Source organism: Ochotona curzoniae, unplaced genomic scaffold, assembly GCF_017591425.1.
Source record: "Ochotona curzoniae isolate NIBS_2020 unplaced genomic scaffold, NIBS_Ocur_1.0 scaffold_3223, whole genome shotgun sequence".
Taxonomy (NCBI): Eukaryota; Metazoa; Chordata; class Mammalia; order Lagomorpha; family Ochotonidae; genus Ochotona; species Ochotona curzoniae.
The window spans coordinates 11,810,264-11,837,210 of NW_024467108.1; the positions used below are offsets into that span (position 1 = coordinate 11,810,264).

Sequence of the window (26,947 nt, forward strand, 5' to 3'; positions counted from 1 at the left end):
GCCATTTGAGGAGAGAACCAATTGGTGGAAGATCTTAGTTTATTGCCTCTGTTACTCTGTTTCAAATAAATAAAATAAATCTATTTTTAAAAATAATTAGCAGTTTGTTTGCTTACTGATTTTAGGTTGTTAATATCTATTTTTTCCATGCTTTATGGCTTGCTTAGATGGCCTAGTAGCAAAGAAATTTAGATTTTTATCTAGTGGCATTGAAGAATCACTTTTGGTCAAGGAATAACCATTTATCAAGCTGTGACTCTTTTGAAGCTCGATCTAGAAGAGGTATTGTATGTAGGCATGGAAGGGAGAAACTGACAAGGGTATCTATAAGTGTAGACCACACAGGAGATCATGAAGACAAAGATACCACAGTAATAGCAGTGGAGATTTTAAAGAGGAAATTGGTAATGCAATAAATGAATTTCAAGAGATGTGATGTCACTTTTAATAAAGGCAGTGGGTAAAGAGAGAACCAAAGGAAAGGACATTGGAATTTTGATATTAGAAGACTGGAATGATCATTAACATAAACAGAAATGTCAGAATTAGGAGCAGACAGCATCGGTAAGGAATGAGTGCTGCTAACTGGTGCCAGGGAGCATAATGAAATATATATATATATAAACAAAAGAAAAATATATGCATAAACACATACATATATTTGAAAAGCAAGCCTTGTAGGGGCCAACATAGTAGACACAGTAGAAATAAATTTGTATCAAGCTAGAGAGAAAAAGATAGCAGTGGATACTATAAATATGCACATCCACCTAACATCAATATATTTCACATATATTCATGTGGAAGCTGAATACATATAGACTCAACATGAATTTCAGGAATATTACATTTTCCAAGCAGCTACAATGCTAGTTAAGAAATCAACATCCCATATTGGAATGCCTAGGTTAGATCCTTAGCTCAGCTATTAACTCCAGCTTGCTACAATGAAGACTCTGGGAGGGAAGAGTCAAGCAATTTGTTCCCATCACTTACACTTTGGCTTGAGTTCTCAGCCATGTGCTTTAGCTTTAGCTCAATTTTGGCTTTCATGGACATTTGGGAATGAAGCAGTGGAGGGCAGAGAGCTCTTTATTTTTTCTTTCATTGTCCCTCAGTTTCTCAACTAAAAAGAAAAACTTTTAATAAGCACTAGAATCACTAATTAATCAAATATAAATACTAAGAGCTACAAGTCTAATTGGTGTAAACACTTCAGGGGGCTATTTTTTTTATTTAACATTTTTAGGAAGTTATTTTAGGCATTGTAAGGAGATCCTTGATGCTATTCTTTTTGCAATTTTTAGCAGCTATGATAATAAGAGAATATTATATAAACACTTACTAAGAATATACAATTTTTATCTTGAAAATAACCCTAATAATTAGACACTCAAACTATAATTCATTTTTCAGATGAAGAGAGTAAGGCACAAAGTATTTAAGACATACATAGGTCACATGGCTCCTTAATAATGACCAGAGATTGTTTCATTGCAAATATTTCTCTGAATGAAATATGCACATAAAAATGTATATGTTTGTGTAGTGATTTACAGCTCACACACTGTATTACAATTGTTTTCTGTATCATTGAGACCTAAAACCTTACTGCATTTGTTTGTACAGAGAGGTCTCATAGCTGCAAAAAGATTATATTTGAGGGCCTGGTGCAATAATTAGTGACTAAAGCCTCGCTTTGCACACCAGGGATCCCATATGGCAACAGCTCATACCCAGCTGTTTCACTTCCCATCCAGCTCCCTGCTTGTGGCCTGGAAGGGCAGTGGAGGATGTCCCAAGGTTTTGGGACCCTGCACACACATGTGAGATCCAGGGGAGGTTCCTGTCTCCTGGTTTTGGATTTGCTTAGCTCTGGCCATTGTGGTTGCTTGGGGAGTGAACCAGCAGAATGAAGATCTTTCTGTCGCCTTCTCTCTGTAAATATGCCTTTCCAGTGGAAATGGATACATCTTAAAAAATAGATTATATTTGAACATATTAAAACAGATTGTGTCTACAGACTTTTTACAAAAATAACAGAAAACTGCTCAAATTTGTGGCCAGATGGATTTAACCACTCAGTTTTTATTAGTAAGGTGTATTAAAAATGCCAAAATACCTTTTGAAATTTATGAATAAAACCATGGTTTTAATACTTTCAGCTTTAACTATCCACATCTTAAGGTAGAATAATAGCTTAAAAGAAGCATCTCATTTCTGAAATAGCTTTAGGCCTTACAAGCATAGGCCACAGAAACAAAAAGCTTTGCCCTTGTACATCGCCTTAGAAGTTGTGACAAGTGTTCTGAGGAACATGACTATTGTAAACTTACTTTCTAATTACTGACATACACACTTCATATCTTATCCTGTTGTTTGATTTTCAATGGCTTTGGCAAATTTAATCAGGGTTGCTAATCATTTATTCTGTCTATGACTACACATTTATTTTTCAACTGACTATACATATACAGACACTCCAACAACTTTTAATGACCTCTGTAGAACTGTTGGGTACACATGAGATCTGGATCTGGGAGTGGGCCTGGTAGGGGAACTTGGGAAACTCCCGTGGTGACACATAGCTCATGCTGGTGAGTATGTGATTCAGGCCTGGGTGTTAGTGAGGCCAGGCAGGGTAGCTCCACCCATCAGAAACAGTGTGAGTTGGTTTGGCCAGGAAAACGTTAGGCCACTGGCACGTGTAGGAGTCAGGTTGAATGTGAATTATGCCAGGCAAGGCTATCACACCAACCCATTTGCATGAACCAGGAATGGGAGCAGACTGGGCAGAGATAGGCTGCAGCACCCATCAGTGAGAGTTGAGCCTGGCAGGAGGCCAAGACAGGACAGCTTGCAGCATCCAATGGCGAAGGCCAAGACAGGGGATAGGTTATGCTGAACTAGGTCAGAGCAACCATGAGCACGCACAAGATCTGTGGCTGGGAACAAGCCTGTTCAGAAAGTTAAAGGGAGTCCCCACCTGGGACATGGTTCCCATTGGTGAGCGTGAGTGCCAGAATGGGAATGGCAATCTGGGATGGACATGGCTGCAGTGTCCCTCAACATGGGTGTGGAATAGATATGGGGGGTGCCAGACTGGGCTAGACTCCAACACACACTGGTGTTTATGAGAGCCAGGGAAGGTGTAGAATGGGCTGAGCTAGGTCTTGGTGCCCGCTAATAACACGAGAGCTGTTTCTGGGTATGAACCAGTTGTGGCTGCGCTGTAGCAACCAACAGTATGAACTGCAATGTGCGTGGGTCAGTAGCAAAGGCCACTGTTCCTACCAGGACAGGAGGTGGACTGAGTCAGACTGGACCAACGACCCATGAGTGTGTGTGAGATCTGCCACTGGGAGGAGAACTGATAGAATAGCGTACGGAACTCCTTTGCCAGAATGCAGTTTCTGCAGGTGAGTGCAAGAACAAGGCTCAGAGTGGCCCAGACCAGGTAGATTACAGTACCCACTGGCATATGTGTGGATCAGGATTGAGGGCATGTCAGGTTAAGTCAGTTCATAACACACACTGGCAGATCTGAGAACCAGGACAGGATGCAGGACAGGCTGGGTTCGGCTGCAACACCAGCCAATTCACATTCGGACTGGGACTGCATCCTGGCTGGGCTGGGCTAGGCTAGGATGTATCACCCACCAGCAAGCGCTAGAACTGGAGGAAGACCAGGTCAGGCCAGGTTATAGCACCCACTGGCAAATTCTGAGGTTAGGAGAGCCATGCTAGACTAGGCTGCAGCATCCACCAGCACATGTAAGACCTGGGAGTAGAGGTGCAAGCCTGATGGGAGCTGTGCAGGGCTCCTCCAGCTGGGCCATGATCCCTCTGGTGACTGTGATAACTGTATTGGAGGTAGACCAAGCCAGGTAGGGCTACAACACCTGTTGGGTGGCATGTGAGCTGGTTTAGTGGGAGAGTTAGGCTGGACTGACTGACCAAATATACTGGTAAATGCATCAGCCAGAGTAAATGCAGGTTGGTTTGCTTTGCCATAGCATCAACTGGTAAGTGCTGGGACTTGGGGAAAAGTCCTGTCAAGCTAGAATGCGGAATCACCTGGAGAGGGCAAGAAACTGCACTGGGAGTGGGCCCAGTAGGAAAACTGTGGACACCTTTGTGTTGGGTTGCAACTCCTACTGGTAAGCATGAGAAGCAGGGCTGGGGTGGCCCTGGATAGACAGGTGGTGGCACCCACCAGAATGAGTGTGGACTGCACAGTGGATTTACTTGAGTTGAGCTAGGTTCCAATGCCCATTGATGTGTGCGAGAGCTGAATGAGATGTGGGACAGACTGAACCAGTCTATTGCATATATTGGTAAGCGCAGGAACCTGGGCTGGGGACAGACCTGGTGGGGGCTATTGGGAGTTGCTTCAGCTACACTACAGTTTCTGCTGGTGTATGTGAGGGCAGAGTGTCTGCTAAGCAAGCCCCTATTGGTTTGTGTAAGAGATGGGGCTGAGACAGAATTGACCCAGCACTTGCAACTACCAGTGTGTATAGGCTGCAGAGGACATTTGGTACCATAGCAGAGAAAGGAGGGCTAAACAAATTGGCCAGCTACTCCAGCCAAACCTGACAGTAAATTTCTGGGTGGGTGGAAACTTTAAGGTGGACTATGTCAGCCAATGGAATTTGGAAGATTTGCTTATCCTTGGATCAGTGAGATTGACAGCATTTCAGAACTATCAAAAGCACTTGAGCAGATCCCCTGGAGTATGCCCCATATCAGGAATCTTGGGAAGACATCAGGTGGCCATTCCCTATTCCTGGGTACTGAGGTGGTCAGGAGTCTGGGTGCTGCTTCTCCCCTTATCTTCCTCTAGGCCCCGAGATACAAGAAGAAGAAACAGAAATTTTGGAAACAACAGTCTCACCCACTTTTCCATAATCCTTGACCCTTCCCATTCTAATCAACTATGTAAATATCACAAAAAATAAAATTAAAATGACTCATATTTTGTGTTATGATAGTAATCAGAGAATCTGAACATTTTTCAGTCTTTCTAATTTATCTTCTGGTTTTTAAAATCGATATGAGAAATCTCAAAGGACCTGTTTTGTATATCAGATAATATGTTATCTTCTTCAACAGAACTAACCTATTTTGTAGGCCAAATAGGCCTAATAGGTTTCTAAAGAACATTTCATCCCTTTGCTACAGAATAAACAATCTTTTCATTGGAGCATAAAACATTCTGTGGAATAAACTGTATACTAGGCAATAATGCACATGTTAAAAATTCAAAACATGAAAATATATCACCATATTATTTATCTTTGCTTAAAAAATGGAATAAAGCTGATAGTTAACAACAAAGGAAACTATACAAGTTATATAAACACACAGAGATTGAATAATGTGTTTCTATATGAGCGCCAGGTCATACATAAAACCAAACGGGAAATAAAAAAAAAACTCTTTGAAATGAGTGAAAATAAAAACATAAAAATTTAGGGGATACAGAAAAAGCAGCTTTAAAAGGCAAGTTTATAATTTCATTATTAAATTTATAAAGGTATCGGGCCTGACGCAGTAGCCTAACAACTAAAATCCTCGCCTTGAATGTGCCAGGATACCATATTGGTGCTGGTTCTAATTCCGGCAGCCTGGCTTCCCATCCAGCTCCCTGCTTGTGGCCTGGGAAAGCAGTTGAGGACAGCCCAAAGCCTTGAGATACTGCACCCTCATAGGAGACTCAGAAGAGGCTCCAGGCTCCTGGCTTTGGATCAGTGCATCTCTGGCCATTGTGGCCGCTTGGGGAGTGAAATAATGGATGGATGATCTTCATCTCTGTCTCTTCTCCTCTCTGTATATCTGCATTGCTAGTAAAAATATAATATATCAAAAAAAAAAATCAAATAAATGCTCTAACAATGTATCTCAAGGATCTAGAAAAAAAGAATAAGTCAAATTCAAAATATGTGGAAGCAAAGAAATAATACAATTTTAAAAATGAATAAATAAAACTAGAACTACATGAAAAATGGGTGAATTAGAACTCATGTTGTGGTGCAGTTTTAAACCACTGAGCATGTTATTGGAATCCCATAGGGGTACTAGTTTAAGTCCTGACAACTTCCGTGACTGTGCCTGGGAAAGCAGTCCATGATGGCCCAAGTGCTTAGGCCATACACCACTTGGGAGAAGTTTAGAAGTTTAGAAGTATACAGGGACAGGGAGGTTCCTGTCCCTGGCTTCATCTTGACCCAGCTTTAGCCACTGCGGTCATTTGGGGAGTGAGTTAATGGTAGATCTCTCCTTTTTTCTCTCTCTCCCTCTCTCTCTGCTGTGTGTATGTGAGTGTGTGTTAAGGAGACAGTGTGTGTAGGTTTTATCTCCTTTTTTCTGCAACTTTGCCTTTCAAATGAGTAAGATTTCTAAAAAAAAATCAGTAGGGTTGATGTTTTGAAAAAAACAAATGAATAAACCATTAGTACAATTAACTTAAAGTGGAGAAGACTCAAGTTAATAAAACCAGGGTTGAAAAAGCCAATGTTACAACTGACACAACCCAAATTAGAAAATTTAGGAAAAATGGACAGATTTATGGCTTTTTAATAATTGCCAAAATTAAGGCCAAGATATGGAAAACCTGAATAAATTAATAATGAAAACTGAGAATCAGTAATAGAAATCCTCCCAACCAAAAAAACAAAAAACAAAAAAAAGCCCAACTAAGGATTTCACTGTTGAATTCTACTAAACTTTTAAGTTAGAACTAATACTAATTCATTCTAAACTATTCAAACCAATTGAAAGACAGGGGAACCTTTTCATTCCAGCATTACCTTAATTCCAAAATCAGAGAAAGATACAACAAAATTAGAGAATTATAGATAAAAATCCTTAATGAACATAAATATAAAAACTCTCAATAAAATACTAGCAAATCAGCAAATCAAATTTAACAAGATTCCAAAAAGATAATGCTAACAGACCAAATTGGATTCATCCCAGGGACATAAGGATGACTCAACATATACAAATATACAAATCAATAAACATGATGTGTTATATGAATAAAATAAGTGATAAAACCTGTATTATTATCTCAATATATACAGAGAAAGCATTCGATAAAGCATAGCATCCTTTTATGAACAAAAGTTTGGGTATGGAAGGAACATACATCAGCGCAATCGAGGCAATATATGACAAACCCTCAGTCAGCAATATATTGAATGGGGAAAAACCGTAATCACTTCCACTAAGTTTTAGAATTAGTCTGAGGGTAAATCACATCACCATTATTCAATACTGTTCTAGAAGTTTTAGCTATAGCCACTAGACAAGAAAAAGAAGCCAAAGGGATACAAATTGAAAAGAAGGAAGTCCAATCTGATAAATGCAGATTATTTCATCTGCTTGCAGATGGTGTGATCCTTTTTAAACAAGAACAGAAAGATTCCACTAAGAGACCATTAGAACTTATAAGAGAATTCAACAAAGTAGCTGGATATAAAATCAACATACAAAATAAATAGCACTTTTATATATCAACAAAGCTCTGACTTAGAAAGAATTTATAAGATTAATCCTATTCACAGTAGCTAAGAACATTAAATAGTTTAGGCTAAATTTAATCAATAATATGAAAGATTTCTATGATGGAAATTATTGAATACTAAGGAAAGAAATAGAAAGGGACACACAAAAAAAGGAAAAATCTATATTCATTGGCTAGGAAAACTAATGTTAAAATATTCATACTACCCAAAGCAATTTAGAAATGGAAATCAAAATGCAAAGACATTTTCCACAGAATTATCATTAAGTGACATCGACTCTATTTCCAAAATATAGCTCCAACCCATTCATCTTTTTCTACATTCTTTAAGCGACCCCCTAACTAGTCCCTGTATATAACCTTGTACATAACATTCAACTAATTTTCCTTAAAGGATTTGGAATGATATATATATATATAAGACTTCTTATACCCATTAATTACTTGGCTTCCTTTTAAAAATCCTTGTGTTTATTCATTCACAAGTGATTCCCATTTATGCTATAAGTGATTCCCTCTAATTCCCTTGAGAGCAAGAACTATATTTTTGTTGTGAATATCTGTTGCTTATCTCTGTACAAGGTACGTAGTAAATTAAAGGTTTACCTAGGTGGTTTATATTATATATCTGCATCTAATCAGTTCAGTTGGCTACACTTCTAATATTTAGTATTGACTACCTTAGTGGTAAAAAAGAAAGACAGGGAGCTGTGTCCATATTTTAAATTTTATAATCTGTGGGACATTTTGGCTCTCCTGGTTATACCAGATCATATCTTCCCCTCTGCCCTCATTGAAACCATGACTCAAGTTTCATCACAGAGCTGGTTTCATTCTCCTTGACATAAAGTTGATTGTACATGTATCTTTCCATTGCAAGTTATTTGAGAATAGAGATTATATCTGATTCATTCTTGTTATCTACCCTGAATAAGAGTTTCTACTGCATGTGTGAAATTTTGGTAGAAATTATACTTAAATATATTATAATTGTAAAAGTAAATTAAGTGAAGTTAAGGCTGCAAGGTCAGATTGCATATAAAATCCAGTACAATTACTTAGTACACTATGATACCAACCTTACCGTGCTTAAGGAACTTCCTGGGAGAGGCATTAAGCATTTAAGTCAAGACCAGGGCCTTTTCTTTCCCTGAAATCAGTAAGTTTAATACAGAGAAACAAATCTATCATTGACTTCCGTGGAGAAACAGTATAAAAGAATATGACTGACTCAGCAAAATCCCAACAGCCCAGAGAAGATCACATCCCTCACAAGATTTGGCAGGAATCTGCTTTCAGGAAGTAAAGTTATTTTCAATCAACAGTTTCCAAGTTCTCCTAACCTCAATAAACCACACCTGTGGGTAACCCCATCTCCCACATGCTGTGTACTACTGCCTGTCTTATGCCAACTCTCAAATGTTTAATTTTCATAAAGCCTATGGAATAGACACTATGATTATAATTCTCATTTGATAATTAGAAAATTGGTCCTACCAAACTATACCTAATCAAAGTGGCTGAACCTCACTTTCAATTTCAGTCCTAACTCTTGGGCCTAAGAATTTACATAGCATACTGGACTGTCTCGCAGAAAGGTTGTAAGCTTCAATTCTTGCAAAATATATAGCATTAGAGATTAATTTTAAAGAAGAAATAAGTAAATGAAAGGACATAGATATAATCAAGTAATTTCTGCTGAAACATTTAGTCAGTCAATTTAATGATTAGATTTTGTTGAAATATTGGAATTGCTCCTGTTTTTTGAAATGCTCTTAAACTAATACTGAATATTATCATTCTAGTGAGCAGAGCTCAGAAACATCCTTAAAAAGTGGTATAGTTATTCATTTATCCATTCATGTGTTTCCCCCGGGTAGCTACAACAAAGGTGTAAACATCTCAAAAATACATTCAAACTTGTTTTTGACATTGCAAGGAAAAAGTTATGTAATACTTATTGGGTAGAGATAGAACATTATTATAGCATTAAAACAAATTACAATGTGTTACAAAAGATATAATAGATGTATCAGAAATGCTTACATTTACCTTTTGCTAAATGAGATTTGGCATTTTAATCTTAAAAAACATAAACGTACTAACCTACTTTTGACAACATGTCAAGTTTAAACATTCATACAAATAGATCAATGCCTGATGCTATAGTTGTTTTTTTTTTGTAGGACATTATTGTAGAAATCATATTCTTTTCTTATGTGAGTTTATATTTAGAGCCCTGATTTAGTTTACCTTCTGTAAAAACCAATAATGTAGGTTTCAATTATCCTGATAAGCACTTAATGTCAGAGGATAAAGAAGAAAGTATACTGTAGGTGGGTGATGGCACAAACTGTAGCCAAATGACTTATCACTCAAGGTACTATTGTGTATCATTTATATTTTTTTACCTTTTGGCCCTTTGAACAGCTTGATTTCCACAACGGTCTCCAAAATAGGTCGTCTTCTACGCACATACAGCCGGACGATAGATCCTGCTTCTTTGAGGGCTTCTACTGCTTTACTGTGGGAAACTTCTGACACATCAACCTCATTCACCCGCAAAATACAATCATTGACCCTAAAAGAAACAAAAGGAGTCCAGGTTCAGAAGTGACAAGGCATATTTCTTTAAGTGATATCAGTATGATTATCTAATCTTAACACATGGGAAGGCAAAGAGTAAAGATTTTCAAAAACGCAAATTTGAAACCAAATTTCAAATGAGAGTTACCAAGAAAAACAAACTCCTCACCTTCCCAGCCTTTCTCTCATGGACCACATAATTTGTCAGACCCCTGTCTGGAGCTCCAGCTTGGACTGACTGCATCACAAACAGCACAGCCAGAAAAACATGCATTTCAAAGTCTCTCACAACCACACTATTGCATCACTGGTTTTAATTGGTCTGACTAATGATGTCAATCTGGTTCAAAAATTACTACTATGGATTATGAACACTTAACAAATGTCACCTTAGCTCTAGGTCAACTTTTCTCAAACTTTTATTTCATAGTTATAAAAAATAATATGCAATCATGATAGAAAATCTTAAAAGCATACAAGTGTAGAAAGAGGAAAAAGCCCATAAGATGCAGCTATTAAGCAAAACAGAAAAGACCTGCTAGTTTTCTGAAAATTACCTTTAAGTATTTTTGCCTGCAAATTTATCTCACAATAGTGTATATATACATATATATATATATATATATATATAGCAGAGTTCAAAGAGAATATCAGACAATCTAGTCCTCAGAACTTACTTCAAAAACTAAGACCAATGACAAGTTCTATGTCAAACTTTCCTTTTCTTCTTTTCAGCCTGAGAAAGAAAAATTTGTCTTTGCCATAGACCTTTCAGAATCATTTATGGATAGATAGCTGCAGAGTTAAAAATTTTTCATGTTGATGATAATAATTAGAGATAAAAATAACAGCCAAGAACATAGAACTTGATGCTAGAAATACTACTTTCCGTATCTTTGCACATCCATTCCAGCGTTCCTCAAACTAAGTAACTAACTAACTAACTAACTAACTAACTAACTAACTAACTAACTAACTAACCAAAAGCTAACAGACTGCATTAGCTTGACTCCTCTTTCCCACCAGCATCACGAATTCAGCTCTGTGTCTGAAGTATATTTTCAATTAATCTAGTAGGTATCTTCATTTCAGTATTTCAGTGCTACCACCTGGTTGAAGAAAATTTCATCTCTTACCTGGATCACCTCCACAACTAGATGTGGTATTATTACCTTTTGATGCATTTTCTATAATACCCAGGGTATTATAATCATGGTTACTTCTCCACACAACTTCCATTTCCCTTTTTATTCCATCTAAACAGCTCCCACTTTTATTTACAGGAGTTATTATTTAGCAATTATTTATTGAATATGAAAATATACAATTTAGTTCAATTAACCTCATAAATCCAATATCATGAAGATTTTCATATATGCAATTTTTTCTTTTAAAGATTTATTTATTTTTATTGGAAAGGCAGATATACAGAGAGAAGAAGAGACAGAGAGATTCTTCTGCTGCTTTACTCCCCAAGTGGCCAAAATGGCACATCCAAGCTGATCTGAAGCCAGGATCCAGGGAACCTCTCCCAGGTCTCCCACTCAGGTGCAGGGCCCCAAAGCTTTGGGCTGCCCTCAACTGTTTTCCCAGCCCACAGGTAGGGAGCTGGATAGGAAGTGAAGCATCCGGGATATGAATAGGTGACCATATGAGATCCCAGCACATGCAAGGCTAGGACTTCAGTCACTAGGCTATCGCACCGGGATGCATATGCTGTTCTTATCAGTTCAAACTAATAGTACCATAGTGGAAATATAAATATGAAAAAAATTTTTGATCCCATTATCTATCATTTGTCCATGCATGCCTGTTTGAGGTGGTGAGCCCTGGAAACTCTTGTCTCAGTGGGACACCTGAGCATTCTGACGATCCTGAGATGGAAATTTAACTTACTGAGATTCAGCAATGTTATTCAATCTGAACAGATACTACGGCTTTGATAGTTTTACGCACATATTTCCTCTCTGAATGACTTCTAAAAATTCATGGAAAACTATAACAGTTTTGAGTGCACAGGCATCACTGCTGACCGCTGCCCTGTAGCAGCTGCTCCTTTGAGAGTGTGGGTAATTTTGCCATCTCATCATAATATGAAAACATCCTGCCACTTTACATTCAGAATACTAATCATAAACTAAAATACTGTTTTTCAAAGGGAATGGTTGACATCCAAACCTATTTTTTTCTTTTGTATACAGAGAAGCTCTTATTTGGCAATTCCTGGTGTGAGGAAGTTACAGCCAAAATCTGATGGCTGCTCTTGCACATGTGGGAGACGGAAGCAGCTTTAGTGCCAGGTGTAGAGCGCAAGACCAGAGTTCAGGAGGGCTGGAGTTCAGCCCAGCCCTGTATCCGATGTGCAAATATGGCCGAAACACTGCATCTTCAACTTCTGCTTTCTATTCAGAGGACAAGCACAGCCAGAGTTGGAGAGAGGAGGGATTAACAGCTAAAGCAGATAGATGTATGTGTCAATTGTAGCTATTATAAATCAAAATTGTAGATGCTGTCAGGTATATGTATTTAAAGATTTTTTGAAAAGTGAACAGAACGGCAGTTTACATTTTAGAAAACCCACTGTGTGCTATTTCAGTTATCACTTCATTTATATGCCATCGCATTAAGAATCCGTGAAACTTTGAACTTCATCTCTATGATGGGCAGATTTTATCAATAAGGCTTCAAAGTTTGGTGAACAAAGGAACAAGAGTTGACTGTCTTATTAATTTTCCTTTAAATGGGAGCAGAGAGACTTTACATTGAGATGTTTAAAAGAGAAGAAAAAAACATCAAGCTAAGTTAGGGCCTTAACTTCAATTCCTTTAAGTTACTTGAAAGAGAATGTGTCTAGAAAGTCACAGCTATTTATAATTAATTTGTTCTCTGTATAAGCAGGTAAACTTTTTAAATTAACCCACTATTTGTATGTACTTAAAAACATAAATATGTAGGTGCAATTAAAAAACACTGTCCCAGCAAAAAGCATAGCTTTTATCATAGTTCTATATCATGGTGTTAGAAAGTCATTGACATTCAGACTTCCTCCTTCCTCTCAACTAATGCAATTAAGACGATACTTTCACTCTTTCAGATCTTGCTGTTTCAGATATATGTTTGCAATATATAGTAATTTTTTCCTGCGGAACAGATTTACTCACAAAATTGAAAAAAAAATTAAACCTTTTCTAAGAATTTTATTTGAAATGCAGATACATCTTATTACAGAAACTATTTTTTATAAAGATTTATTAATTTATCTTGAAAGAGTTTACCGGGGGAAAGGGAAGGAAGAAGAGAGAAAGTAAGAGAGCAAGAAAGAAAGATCCGTCATTCACAGCTTGCTGAATTTGAAGAGGAGCAGTTGGAACTCAAACTCTGTCCCATGAGTGATGCTGGCATTGCAGATGGAGGCTTTACCTGCTATGTCATAATGCTGATGCCAGAAATTATCTTAGAAAAATAAGAAAGGCCACCTCACCATTAGCATATGTCTATAGAATCATATATAAATCTGTATTACCAATGAAACATTTTCTCTAACATGAACAGAATCATTGCAAAGTTAAGTAATAAAGCATTTCTTTTACTTTGAAGTAATAAAAATAATATGCAACACATATTTTCATAAATATTAAAATATGATCTGCTGTTAAACTGATAAGTGATTTATACATTTTATGTATTAAACCTCTTTGCTATATTGTAAATTTAAAATACTATAGGAAAAAAAAGTAGAATGAGCAAGGTGAAGGAAGGAAATGGAGGGAAGGAGAAAGTGAATGTCATTATTAAAATTGTCTCCACACATCATATTGAATCAGTTAAAAACCTACTTAAAAGTAAAAGAATGTTAAAAAAAACTATCATCAAATCATACTATAACTGTCAAAAATAAAAGTTTCTTCTTCATTGTACATAAACATATGAGAAGAGAAGATAGCAAGGTTTTAGCTTGCTTTCTCTGTGGCTGTTTTGAAAATCACAAACCCTCTTTTATGCTTCTTCCAAAAGTTCTATGTTAGATATCATAATGAAGAATCTAAGAATGTTTCCCTGGAAGCCTTGACCCTACTTTGAGTTATCTGGAAGCCTGACCCAGATTTCACACTTAGGAGCTGTGTGTGTCTGTTAAGCATAACTGAAATCTCAAAGCTTAAATTTTTTTTCACATGAAAGTGGCATAAAAAGATTGCTATGTGGATAAAATAAGATAGTTCATATGAAATAATTAACACAGTAACAATCAAGAGCAAGCATCAATAAATGCTAGTTGTTAAAGTTACGAAGAAGAGAAAATAACCTTTTGCATAAGACAGGGTATGAAGAGACTATAGTGAAAGGGAAAAAAGATACTAAAGGAAGAAGAGAGAGCCTCAATTAAGACATTGAAAGGATTTTTAAAATTTTTGTAAAAAAAAACAAGGAAAAGGTAAGATCAACGGGATTTTCGAACAGAAAAATATCTGGCTAATGCAACAATTCGGAAAATCAGTGGATGGAAGATACCTCTCTTTTTTAGTCTCCCTTCTCTCTATAACTCTGCCTTTCAAAAAACATAAATCTTTGAAAAAATTACTAGCTGGGGAATGACTTCTTACATTTAAAGGGAACAATCACTTTAAAAAATTTGAATTAATTGAAATAATAACTGCAGATTTTATGTAAACTATAATAAAAGCAGGAAAATCTGCATGTTAAGAAATCAAAAAATCTTATTTTACTCATAGAGTCACTAAAGGTAAGTTAGAAACAAAAAACAGAAATTGAAACTTCATTCAAGAAAAGATAGATGCTTTAGGTTGTCAGAGACAAAAAAGGTAAATATATCCATGCATAGAGAGGCTGGCCTTTATTGTACATGACTCTAACCTATTTAATCTAAAATTTATATTTATCTTTTATCTCTATTACTCTCTGGAGGTATATATAAGAATCAAGGGGGATTTTTAAAGTCCATTACCAGTAAGGATCTGTCTTTGTCAAAATTTTTCAGCTCCTATTGAAGGCAACAAAACAAATCTCAGTAAGCTAACAGGCCATTAAAGCAAATGATGAAAGAATATAAGGCATTGTAATTTAGCAGTTTGTTCAGAATGGTAGGGGACTAATATTTTGGAAATTGATGATATATACCAATGTAGTAACATATTTTTACTAAACTGGATATTATTTTTTCTTACAAATATATCCAAATAGTAATGGGAGGAGCAAAAAGTTTAAACAATTTAACTGGGACCATTCATTAAATTTGCCTCAGTCCACCATTGTTCTTCCCAGGGCTTGGTTGTATAATTTATTTTGAATTTGAGAAGATACTTTCCATGTCCTGCTAAATAATTTCTTACATCTTTTGCTTTTTTACTTAATATGCTCAGGTGGATCTTGTTCCTCACTACAAAAAGTATTCACTGATAAGAAGGCTTTTTGTACAGCAACTTATATTGTTCTCCTTTTTGGTCATTCAGATTTTTCACTTAATAATTAATTCACATTTATCATATATTCTGAAGTCATCTCTGACACACTGGTTGGTTCAAACGACTTCACAATATGTGCTAAGTTCAAAATAATGGTTATCAAGTTTGGAGTTGGCATGGTGTCTTGGCATGCTAATCAAAATCCTCCATCTTTGGGCCAGCATCCCATATGGGCCCTACTTCAAGTCCTGGCTGCTTTACGTTTCTATTTATGTGCTATAAAAGCAGTGGATGATGGCTGAAACCCATGTACCCATGACCCATGAGGGAGATCTGGAGGAAGCTCCGGCTCCTGGCTTCACATTAGGTCAACTCCAGCCTTTGCAGCCATTTGGGAAATGAACCAGAAAATGAAAGACTTTTACCTCAGTCTCACCTGCTTTCTGTAAAATCTAGTTTTTGAGTAAAATAATTTTTTTAAAAAATAGTTATTAAACATAACAAGGAAAAATATAAGACATCCAAAAAAACTTGAATTCCAGATAAGCAATATTTATCATTCAAATAAACAATTATTTTTTTCATGTAAGTATGTTGTACACTAGGTTTGCAGTATATATACCTTAAAAGTTATTTCTGTCTAAATGAACCACAAATTTAACTAAGTATAGACTATGAAACCCTATCTGTATAGGTCTTTGTTTTATCTAAACAGGATAATATTTGGCACATATGTATTATATCCCAGCATATATTATTTAAACAAAAATACTGAAAGGTAGATAATCCCATGTTCATTTTACAGCAGAAACTAAATATCAAAAACTCTTAAGATAATATGTCATATCTAAGTGATCTGCAAGCTGATGCATTGCACCATGCACACATCCCTCTGGTTTGTTAAAAGTAATTTTTGTGATGTGGTTAAGGGCCAACCCCAAATGTTGCCCCTTATATGTCCAGCAACATACTGGATAGCAGTAAAGACAGAGTAAATAACCAGGTCTCCTTCAGTGGTTCCCACACTGTGGAATGCATCAGAATCATTCAGAGAGCTGTTTAAACCAGATTCCTGGGCTTCAGCCCCAGAGTTTCTGATTCAGTAGGTGTACAGTAAGCAAAGATTCACATTTCTAAGTTTCTAGATCATCGCTGGAAAGGTTGAGCTTGGAATGACTATAAAACCATTGTTTTAGGTTTTGAAGGGTTGCTGCACCTGCCTCATATTTGGTTCAGTTCAAATATGATACAAAAAAATCATACATAGACCCAATAAATTGTGATAAAAATCGTGTTCTGTATTTCTGAATTAAACTCCCTCAATTTGGAACAAAGTCTCTATGGCAACCTTGGCCAGGAGACTACAGCTGCCTCTCCAAGAGAAGCTGTGCACATGCAAGCCTTTTTCCAGCATTCATTTTTATATTGAGACTCTTCCTAATTCCTCTTCTTCAGCAAAGACCAATTGATAGCCACTTCATTCTATGTTTTAAAAATAGGGCTGCTGCTGTTGTCTCTAATTTTGGGAGAGAGTAACTTTGGTTTATGATCCATAGAAGCCATCTCCTACAGTGAAAGCGCTGTTTTTCTTTCTCCATTTGCCACTTCATTTCCCTTATATAAAATGCTTGTAGGACTCTCTGCAGCTGTCATGTGGGCACCATCACAGCTTTCCATAAAGGGGGATGGGACTGGTATTCTAGCATCAGAGCTTGGCCTTCCTGCACTTTTCTGCGTCAGTAGTGACACTAGCAACAAATCTTGAGTCAGGCAACTTAGTAGGTGTTATTGGGAAAAAAGGGCTGGATGGAAATTGAAAAGGGAGAACATCAGATAACTGGAGATTACTTAGCTTTCTTTATACACTACCTGGTGCAGAGACAGGACTGCATATCAACTTTACTGAAATGAAATGCTGATACATCCTACTTCAATTAGTGAAATAGCTGCATGACTAGATTACCTAATGCTACACTAATTAGCCTCTATTCACACCTAATTCTGATACACAAAACACTTTCTAAAGCTACCTTTTCTTTATTTCATTTCCCCTTAAAATACATCAAATGTTACCTACTGTATATATTTTATTCCTAGTGTCTGAGACATGATTGTTATTTAAGAAATACTATCATCTCATGATTTTAAAATTTGTCCCTCTCTTTTTATATCTCCAACCACGTTCCATCCATGTCATTGTATTTCTTTCATGTTGCTTCTTATATCCCAAATGCCTAAACCCTAATCGCCTTATTCATGTGCAATCCGTACAGTCCTCAGCCTCATGAAACGTTACTTAATTACTCCCGTTCTCATTGTGCACAAGGCAGGAAGTACAAATACATGGTATATTCCTATTAGGAAGCTATAAATTGATTTGGTGTCCCACAGGGCCTATGACAGTGAGCAGCACACAATAAGTAATATCTTTAAAAATGTTGGGTTTGTTTGGTATTTTCTTTTACTCAAATCTAATCCTATCTAAGAAAAGAAAATTAATCAACTGACATGGAATCAAATACTTTTATAACCCATTCTAATCCAATTTGGTTTTACCAAATTGATGTATATTTCAGTTGAAGATTGAAATCATTGAACATGATTTGGGAAAAGAATACTAAGTCATAAACCAGATGCATATTCTAATCCTAGTGCTGCTATTCTTAGTTCGGATAAATTATATTTTTTTCATCTTCTGAGTTCAGTGATCTTAAATTCTCGTCTAGCTCTAGATTTACACATTTAAAGGTTGACTCATCATGACTCCTATCTCTACTTGAAAGTCCACAATATTCTTCAAATGCAACACAGTGACAAGTTCTGTCTCCTTCCCATAGATAATTCTATACTTCAGTTTTATTCTAGACCAAAGTAAATCATTCTATCACCAGATGTTTGGGAACTGTCCTTCTTCCCCAGTCACATATCCAACCAATCATGCAGTTTTTAAAATACTTACATTGTTCTTTTATTCCCAAATTATGAAACTACAATCTGTCTTTGTTGTCAGAGTTTTATAAATTTTAGTTGGAGGCAGGAAAGAGGAGTTGTAATCAGTCTTTTTGCCTTTGGTTTAATAGCCTATAATCCATTTTCTGATTTGTTGCCAGAATTGTCCAATTTAAATATAAAACTTGATTGTTCTATCCCATATTAAATATTCTTCAGTTACTTTCCACTGTCTACAGCAGATTTTCAAACAGTTAAGATGACCTAATCAAAGAAGCCCTTCCTTCAGGGTAACTCTTGCTTAGAATACATATAATGTAAGAGTTTTTATGTAACATGAAGGCAGATCTTCTATGACATCTGCCAAGCGGAGAAAAGGAGTATCAGAGTACAGCTTCCTGGAAGACTCCTATGTGTCACACCTCAGAGGGCAATCCAGAATCAAGCTGCCATTAATGGTTGATTAAAGATTCTCAGTGCAGAAAGAAATCCACTCAAGTTTCTTTTGCCAAGCTAAACTGAGCTCTATCTGCTGAATGGGGTATTTTTGTGTAATTCACCTTAAGGTTCTTATACACTAATGGTAGCAGTGTTCCTAGAGCATTGCAGAACAAGGATTTAATTTAACTGTATTTTTTTTGGATAAGATGCAAAGACCTTCATATCACACATATTCAACAATATTATGGTTGTCATTCATCCCTACTGCAGTGCTTCTTGAAGTATCATTAACATACATCTTCACTCATTAATACATGTCAATGTTTCTTCAAGTAATGTACAAGTTCATACTCAGATTGCTCTTTCTGCCTGAATTAGCTTCCTCTAGATTCCAAGTTTGTCTGTACATGTATTACCCATTTTCCAAGACTAGCGCCTATTCTGAGAGAACTTACAGTTTAGCAGGAGGGGTAGAAAAATATGCCACTAAAATTCACTACAAATACAAATGCAAGAGAAACATAGGGGTATATAATGAGAGAATATTTTTTAGTTAGTGAGGCCAAGAAAAACATGGACCAATTGAGGCAGATTAAATCTGAAGGTCAAATAGAAGTGTTAAGAAGGGAATAAAGACAGAAAAGTGTTCCAGAAACAGGTGAGCAGCTGATGAGGTGAGGAGCATAAATTGTCTTTGAAGGCCCTTGGAAAGCAAATGAATAAATTTGGACCTAAATTTAAAGCCAATTGAAAGCAACTGTGCTGCTTTAGTTTGATGTGGAGATATGAACTTGCTTAGATTTGGGGAATGGGATTAGGGTTGAAAAACGTGTGGTTGCAGTTAGAAACACTCTATATTCCTTATATAGAACAGGGAAGGCTGGACTAGTGTCCAGTGGTGGTACTAACCAGGATAGAGAGAAGGGAGTAAATGAGGGGACCAATTAGAATCAAGCAGATATGCTGGAGGATTAGGCGTGGGAGGGGAGCAAAGACAACAAACATTTTGATTACACGATGCATCTATTGGAGTCAGTTGAGGGAAGACACTACATCCCATTCATTTCTGTATTTTCAATGACACAAACATGCTTGATAAAGGGAATGGATTTTAGATGTGTAGAGATTAGCCAATTGATATTTTTGACTGATATCTTTGTCAGTGTTCACATCTTCTCCCCTGGCCTTGTTCCATAAGAATGCTCTGTCCTCTCGTGTCATGTGATTCCCTCTGATGCAAACAGAAAAATTCATGACAAGAAATTGCCCATTATTCACATGAATATTTCCATTAAAAAAAGAGTTTTGGTAAAAGGAAAAGTATAAACAGAAGCAAATTGTCACCAATGACAAGTTCCCAAATATTAGTCAGCATACAACATATACAACATAAACACACACATGTAACCAATCATTTTTGAGCATGTGATGCATAATGCTAGTTGTTATACAGATAATAAGAGCTCTGGTGAATGAGAAGACATTCATACCTGACCTAGGAGATTTACAAAATCGTATCACAGGAGCAACAGGCTGTTCCATTAACATGCAAGACCAGACCTAACTTAAGCATGTTTTAAATGTTGATGCTTGGGTTTCATTTTCAAGTTGGTTATTACTTGGATGATTATACTAATTCTCAAAGCCCAATTTCCAAAGAAACAGAACTGAGGCATATGCAAGTATTTAAGTATACCATGCAGCAAACTGCTGCTTATTTTAACCCGTTGTTCATTTACCATGAAAATAAGATGTATGCCTTAACCCCTTTTACTACTTTTAAAGCGTGGGATATTTTACAAGTAAATTGATATACTGTGCACTTACAATTCATTAGGTAAATACCTATTATTTGATGGCTAGCAATTCAGCAGTTTGTGAGATATGTAGAATATTTAGGAGAGTCTCTTCAGCCTCTTAAAAAGATTCTTAAAATTTATTTATTAAATAATTATGGTAAAGAAATCTACTAGTTGTTAAAGAAAGATTCTTTTCAGTATTTATAGAGTCCAACAACAGAGGTGACATTCAAATTACTTAATTCATTTGCTTTCTCATTAAGTTTTTTTCCCAGTAGAATAAAAGCTCTATGAGAGAAGAAATCTTGTTCCTAATTTTATTTTTAACAACTAGTGACTGGCCTGAATTTAGACATAATAAGACACCAGCACATACGCACTTTCTCCTTATTCCTTTACTTCCTTCACCCTCTACATAAGTTCTTCAATCAGCAAGACAAATTGTAACTCACAGAATGTCCTTATATAGCCACTTCTCTCGATCCCTATTATACTTCCATCCTACCTCAAGCCCCCATCACTTATAGTCAAACCTATTGGTTTATGGGTTGTATAATTGTTACCTATAATGCACAATCTTCATTACACTAACCTTACAATTGAAATCAGATTTTACTCACCCCTGATCTGAGTTCTCCAAGTTCCTGCTGCATTACTCATAATAAAATCCATGTCCCTTGTTTGTCCTACAAACCCATGGTTCTCTTTTGTGTATTCTACTGCCACTTTTCACCTGCCCTTCACTGGCTCCTGGTACATACTTAGTTTAATCCTACCTTAACACTTGCAAGTACTGTTTTCTCAGCTTTGAAAGTTTTTCTCCTTATCGCCACTTTACTTCATTTTTGTCACAAGAGGTATATGATATGTGTTCAGAGAAGCCTAACATCTTGCTTTAATTTACAGTAGCTGCTATGCTCTAATTATTATTACGGGATATTTTGAAAGTATTTTGTTGTTAGTACAGAGAAATACAAGTTATGTAATTCAAAACCGTTGTTTTCTTTATCATTTTATTCTTAATGCCTTGGACAGTAACAAGTTAAAAGCAAGCACCTTAAAAAAAAACAGATAAATAACAAATTATTGATTAAAGGAATGAATGAGCCAATAATTAAACATATATGAACTGAGTTTGTTAACAATAAAGCATGTACAATTTTGCTGCTTAATTTTGAATTCTGATAGTTTCAGCTAAAAGACCTTCTTCAATCCAAACCCATAATTATTTGTAAAAAGAATGTAAATAATCTTTAGATAGCAGATCATGGTAAATTGCCCAGAGGTACTAATGTGCAAGGGTGGGTGAATAGCGATGCTTTCTGACCTTTTCTGAGTTACAATAATCATTTGTTGTTTATAATATTTCTTAAATACTCATGCTTGTTACCTCTTTCTGAAGTAATCAAATTTTAGAAAGTAAGTTCACATTTCTGTGTGAACTCAAGATATATTTTGAGATTGCTGGTGGTATTCTGTGCTTTCATATAACCAGAATTCCCTGTCTTGATGGTTTAATTGGCATATGCAAAATATTTGCTCAGTCTCTCATAATGGTTCCCAATGTGAAGGTAAACTGCAAAAGCAGCATGGATTAAGGACACAGGTCCTCACAGATTCATCTTTGCTTTCTATCAGTCTGCTTTCATTTAAACTCACCATTTGGTCTTTTGAAGCACAAAGAGACAGTTTGTATCATTTATTCACTGAGCACGTTAACTTTATAATTGTCCATATGAGCCATGTGACCCATTTTGGGGCATGGTTGAGAGTAAGGAATCTGTAAGCAACAATTTCATGGAAGAACTTACTAGAGGAGGTTATAGCCACCAAGCAACCATGAAAGACCTTCCAAGAGATGAACAAAATCAGAAAGCAAATGAAATTTTTAAATTACACTTTTTAGAACACTATGGCAAGAACTGTAACAGTTAATAATGCTAACTTGTCTAATAATTCACCATTTATGAAATGCTTCAACTGCAACTTCTTTCTCATTCTCAAAACCTGGAAAGGCAGATTTGCTATATTTTCTAACTAAAAAGTCAGGATAAAAACTTAAATTAACACAGAAAATTAAGACAAAAATAAAAATTACACATTAGTCTGTTGACTCCCAGTCTTGCTTATAAACCATTCATTACTCTATTTGTACTATACTTACAAATGTCTCAAAAATTCCAACCTTATTTGTGCTGGTTCACTTCCTAAATGCCTGCAATAGTTAGGACTGGGACAAGCCACATCTAGCAGCTCAGATTCAATTAAAGTCTCACAGTGGGTGGTGGGAATCCAAGTACTAACCCTCTTGCTCCAAGTATACAGCAGCAGAAACTAGAATCAGAATTGAAACTGAGACTTAAATCCAGCAATTCTGACACTGTATGAATCCACACCAAACGATGCCCTAACCAGTGTCAAATTCTACACCTGCATTGTACTTTCTAGAAAAAAAGTAAAAGAAAATGAAGCCATTTGAGAGAATTTTTTTTTCAGTTTCGTACATCAGATTTACAGGTTTCATTAAGTACAAGCTCACATTTTACCTTTTCTTAAAAGGGAACAATGTTCTTTCTGATACCAAATGATCATGTAATTCTGCATATCTTGGAAATCCAAACCCTATCTCTACTTAAATCACTCTCAGAATATTCAAATACATTTGAAATATCCCAGTATTTTAATTTAAAATTTTATTTTAAAGCCTTCTTTTTCAAAGATAAAGCTTCTTAGAATTGTTCTCACTATATGAACACCACAACCTCCCTCACTGCACACACACACAGATGCTCTATTTATCCTTTCTTATCTGTCCTTGTTCCACTCTAATGTGACTTTCCTCACAATACCCCGACATTTCCCTACTAGTCACCTGTATCCTATATTTAGCCAAATCTACTGTGGTCCCTTTGGTGATCATCTTGGTACCTCTCCTAACAGTCGCTTACTCATTCCTCAAAACATTTTCCAACTTGGAGATGTTCTACTCTCCTCCTGTTCTTTCCTCATTTCTGGCCACTCACTGGTACATCTCCCTTTAGTTCTTCTGTAATCTCCTGGTCTATTTTTGGACTATCATGAATTGAGAAATATTATTTTCTCATTGTCACATCATACATATTTCACATGTTACATTATATATATTTCATATGTATGCATATTTCAAATGTTCACAGGGAGGGCAACATAAATGCATCATGGTTTGAAATATAGGCTCTTAAATCTGAATAAATAAGTTCTTGAGAAGCTGGAAATTACATTGTTTCCTTTACCACCATATATTTCCACATTTCACCAGAGTTGCATCCTGATAATTTTTTCTTATGTTACACATCTTATATGGATCACTTTAACAGTCATGTGAAGCATAAATGCATGCAAAATGTATGATTTTCCTCTAATTTCCTGTAATCTCTAAATATTTAAAAACTTGTTCTGGACTGAATTATTATGATTATTGTTAGTGGAAAAGTTTATCCAAATCATTATAATACATGAAGGAATTCAATCTATACATCAAAGAAAAATACGCAAGGCAAGTTTTGCAGCATAGTGAGTTAAACCACTATTTATCTTATTAAAGTTTGGCTTATTAAAGTTTCAGGTTCAAGTCCTGGTTACTCTGCTTTTGATCCAGCTTTCTACTAGTTATTTTGACTGAGGGAAGGCAATGATCACCAAGCATCTGAGTTCTTTCACCCACAGGGGAAACCCAGATGGAGTTTCTGGCTCCTGTCTTCAGTCTGACACAGCACTGACTTGCAGGCTCCACATCAATATTCCTAAATCAATTAAAAAGTTATTTGAAAGGCAGATGTAGAGAGAAAGTGAAGAGAGAGAGAGACAGACAGAGAGAATGAATCTTCCATTTGAGGGTTCACACAACAAATGGCAATAACAGCTGGAGCTGAACTTGTCCAAATCCAGGAGACTTGCGCTACCATCAACATAACTGCAAGAACCAAAGAATTCAGAGCATCTTCTGCTGTTTTCCCAGACATATTAGCAGGAAGATGGAGGAAGCAGATCAGCCAGGATTCCAAACAGTGTCTACTTGGGATATCAACAGGAGGCTTAATTTCATATGCCACTGTGCTAGCCTCATACATACATAAATCTTACAAAGAATACAAATGAAATTGTGTTATGGATTCTGTTCTTAACTAGGAGAGTAGAGGTTTATAACATTAGCTCATGTTTCCATGGATGAATATGAATTAAAACTCAATAAGACTCAGAACTGGTTTTCTTAACTATTTCTAAAGAAGTGCTCAGAATCTTTTAAAAAAATTAATTGTTTTTTATTGGAAAAGCAGATTTACAGAGAGAAAGAGAGATAGAAAGATGTTCCATCTGATGGTCCAGTCCTCAAATGGTCACAATGGCTAGAGCTGAGCCAATCCAAAGCCAAGATTCTTTCAGGCTTTCATGTGGGTGTAGCATCCCCAAGGCCTGGGGCTACACTCCATTACTTTCGCAGGCCATAAGCTGGGAGTTAGATGAGAAGTGGAACATTTAAGACATGAAATGTTGCCTATATGAGATCCCAGCATTTGCAAAGGAAGGATTAGTTATTTTATGCCAGGTCCCAAGAATCTTTTTGCATAACAAAGTATATAGGGATTAAAGAAAACATTAAATTTTTCCTAAGTAATATGCTCTAAATTCTACCATAAATCATTAACATTACTTTGATAATGCATCAGCTGACAACTGCTTATCAATTTTAGTAAAAGCAAAGAATTGAGAACAAAATAATTTAACTGAATGATCAATAGCCCATTAATTAGAACCATGTACTTGTTCATCCTTCCAAACAATATTTTATATTCTTTATACCGATAATGAGTCATAGTAGGATTTCGATAGGTAAGACACATTTCTTTTGAACAACAGGAGGAAGCAACTACAAACAGAACAGTGGGAATGGCAAATTATTTTTAAAATACAGGCACTCTGGCAGGTCAGAAAACTCAGAAATCAAATCCTCCAAATATATCTATATATACCTAGGACTATGCTTGCACAATTTAAAAATTTACTTTCTGGGCCTGGTGTGGGAGCTTAGTGGCTAAAGTCCCTAGCCTTGCATGTGCCGGGATCCTATATGGGTGCTGGTTCTAACCCCAGCAGTCCATTTCCCATCCAGCTCCCTGCCTGTGACCTGGGAAAGCATTTGGGGGCAGCCCAAAGCCCTGGGATCCTGCACTTTTGTGGGAGACCCAGAAGTTCCTGGCTCCTAACTTTGGATCAGCACAACTCTGCTCATTGCAGTCATTTGAGGATTGAATCAATGGATGGACGATCTTCTCAGTCTCTTCTCTCTGTATATCTGACTTTCCAGTAAAAAGTAAATAAATCTAAAACAAAACAAACAAAAAACCCCTTACTTTCTAACCTACATCCAAACATTTGGAATAACTGAGAACTTGGTTTTAAGTCCTCTTATCTTACTATTATTTGTTCTTTCAAGGTAATTTCTTAACTCTCTTGACTTTAAGATTCACGATTATGTACAAACCATATCTTTCTCAGAGTTCCAAAATTGTTCAACTGCCATTTGTATTCTCTGCATTACCTTAAATTTAATATCATCCCAAAAAGAGAGGAAGAATTCAACATACATTGTAGCTTTATGTATCCACTAGTCTTTATCAACTATCATGCCTCAAAGCTCAAAGTCACCCTTTCATAATACAGAATGTTATGAAAAAGCAGGCATATCACTATAATTAGCTCCTTGTGTGGGGCCAAGAACAGACAGGGCTCAATTGCTTTATTTGAAAGAATACTACTTCTCTTCACACCTTGCTCCAATTTATCACTAAGGCTTAATAAATTTATTCCTTGCCATAATGTATTCATTAAGGATTTTTATGTTGGAAGCTGAGCCCACACTGTAGCACTTTTGCCATAAGGTGATGCAGCTGTGGTCTTCCTGTTCAGATTGTCTGCCTCCTACTCACTGAACTAAATAAATCTCAAAAAATAAAGGAATGAGCCCAATGTGACCGGAATCCCATACGGGTGCTGGCTCCAATCCCAGTAGCCCTGCTTCCAATCCAGCTCCCTGCCTGTGGCCTTGGAAAGCAGTGGAGGGTGGCCCAAAGCCTTAGGACCCTGCATCTTTGTGGGAGACCTGAAAGAAGCTCCAGGCTCCTGACTTCAGATCAGCTCAGCTCTGGCTGTTGCGGCCACTTAGGAAGTGAAACAGTGGATGG

General features: G+C 36.4%; 1 protein-coding gene across 13 annotated transcripts in view; it reads right to left on the reverse strand.

Annotated features, from left to right (window-relative positions):
• The window catches only part of DLG2 (discs large MAGUK scaffold protein 2), a 1,763,217-nt gene that overhangs the window by 492,186 nt on the left and 1,244,084 nt on the right, over positions 1-26,947 (reverse strand). For all 13 annotated transcript variants that reach the window (XM_040964332.1, XM_040964339.1, XM_040964335.1 and 10 more), the window contains one exon: positions 9,943-10,112. In XM_040964332.1, the coding sequence (XP_040820266.1) occupies positions 9,943-10,112 (170 nt within the window). The remainder of the gene's footprint in view (positions 1-9,942; positions 10,113-26,947) is intronic.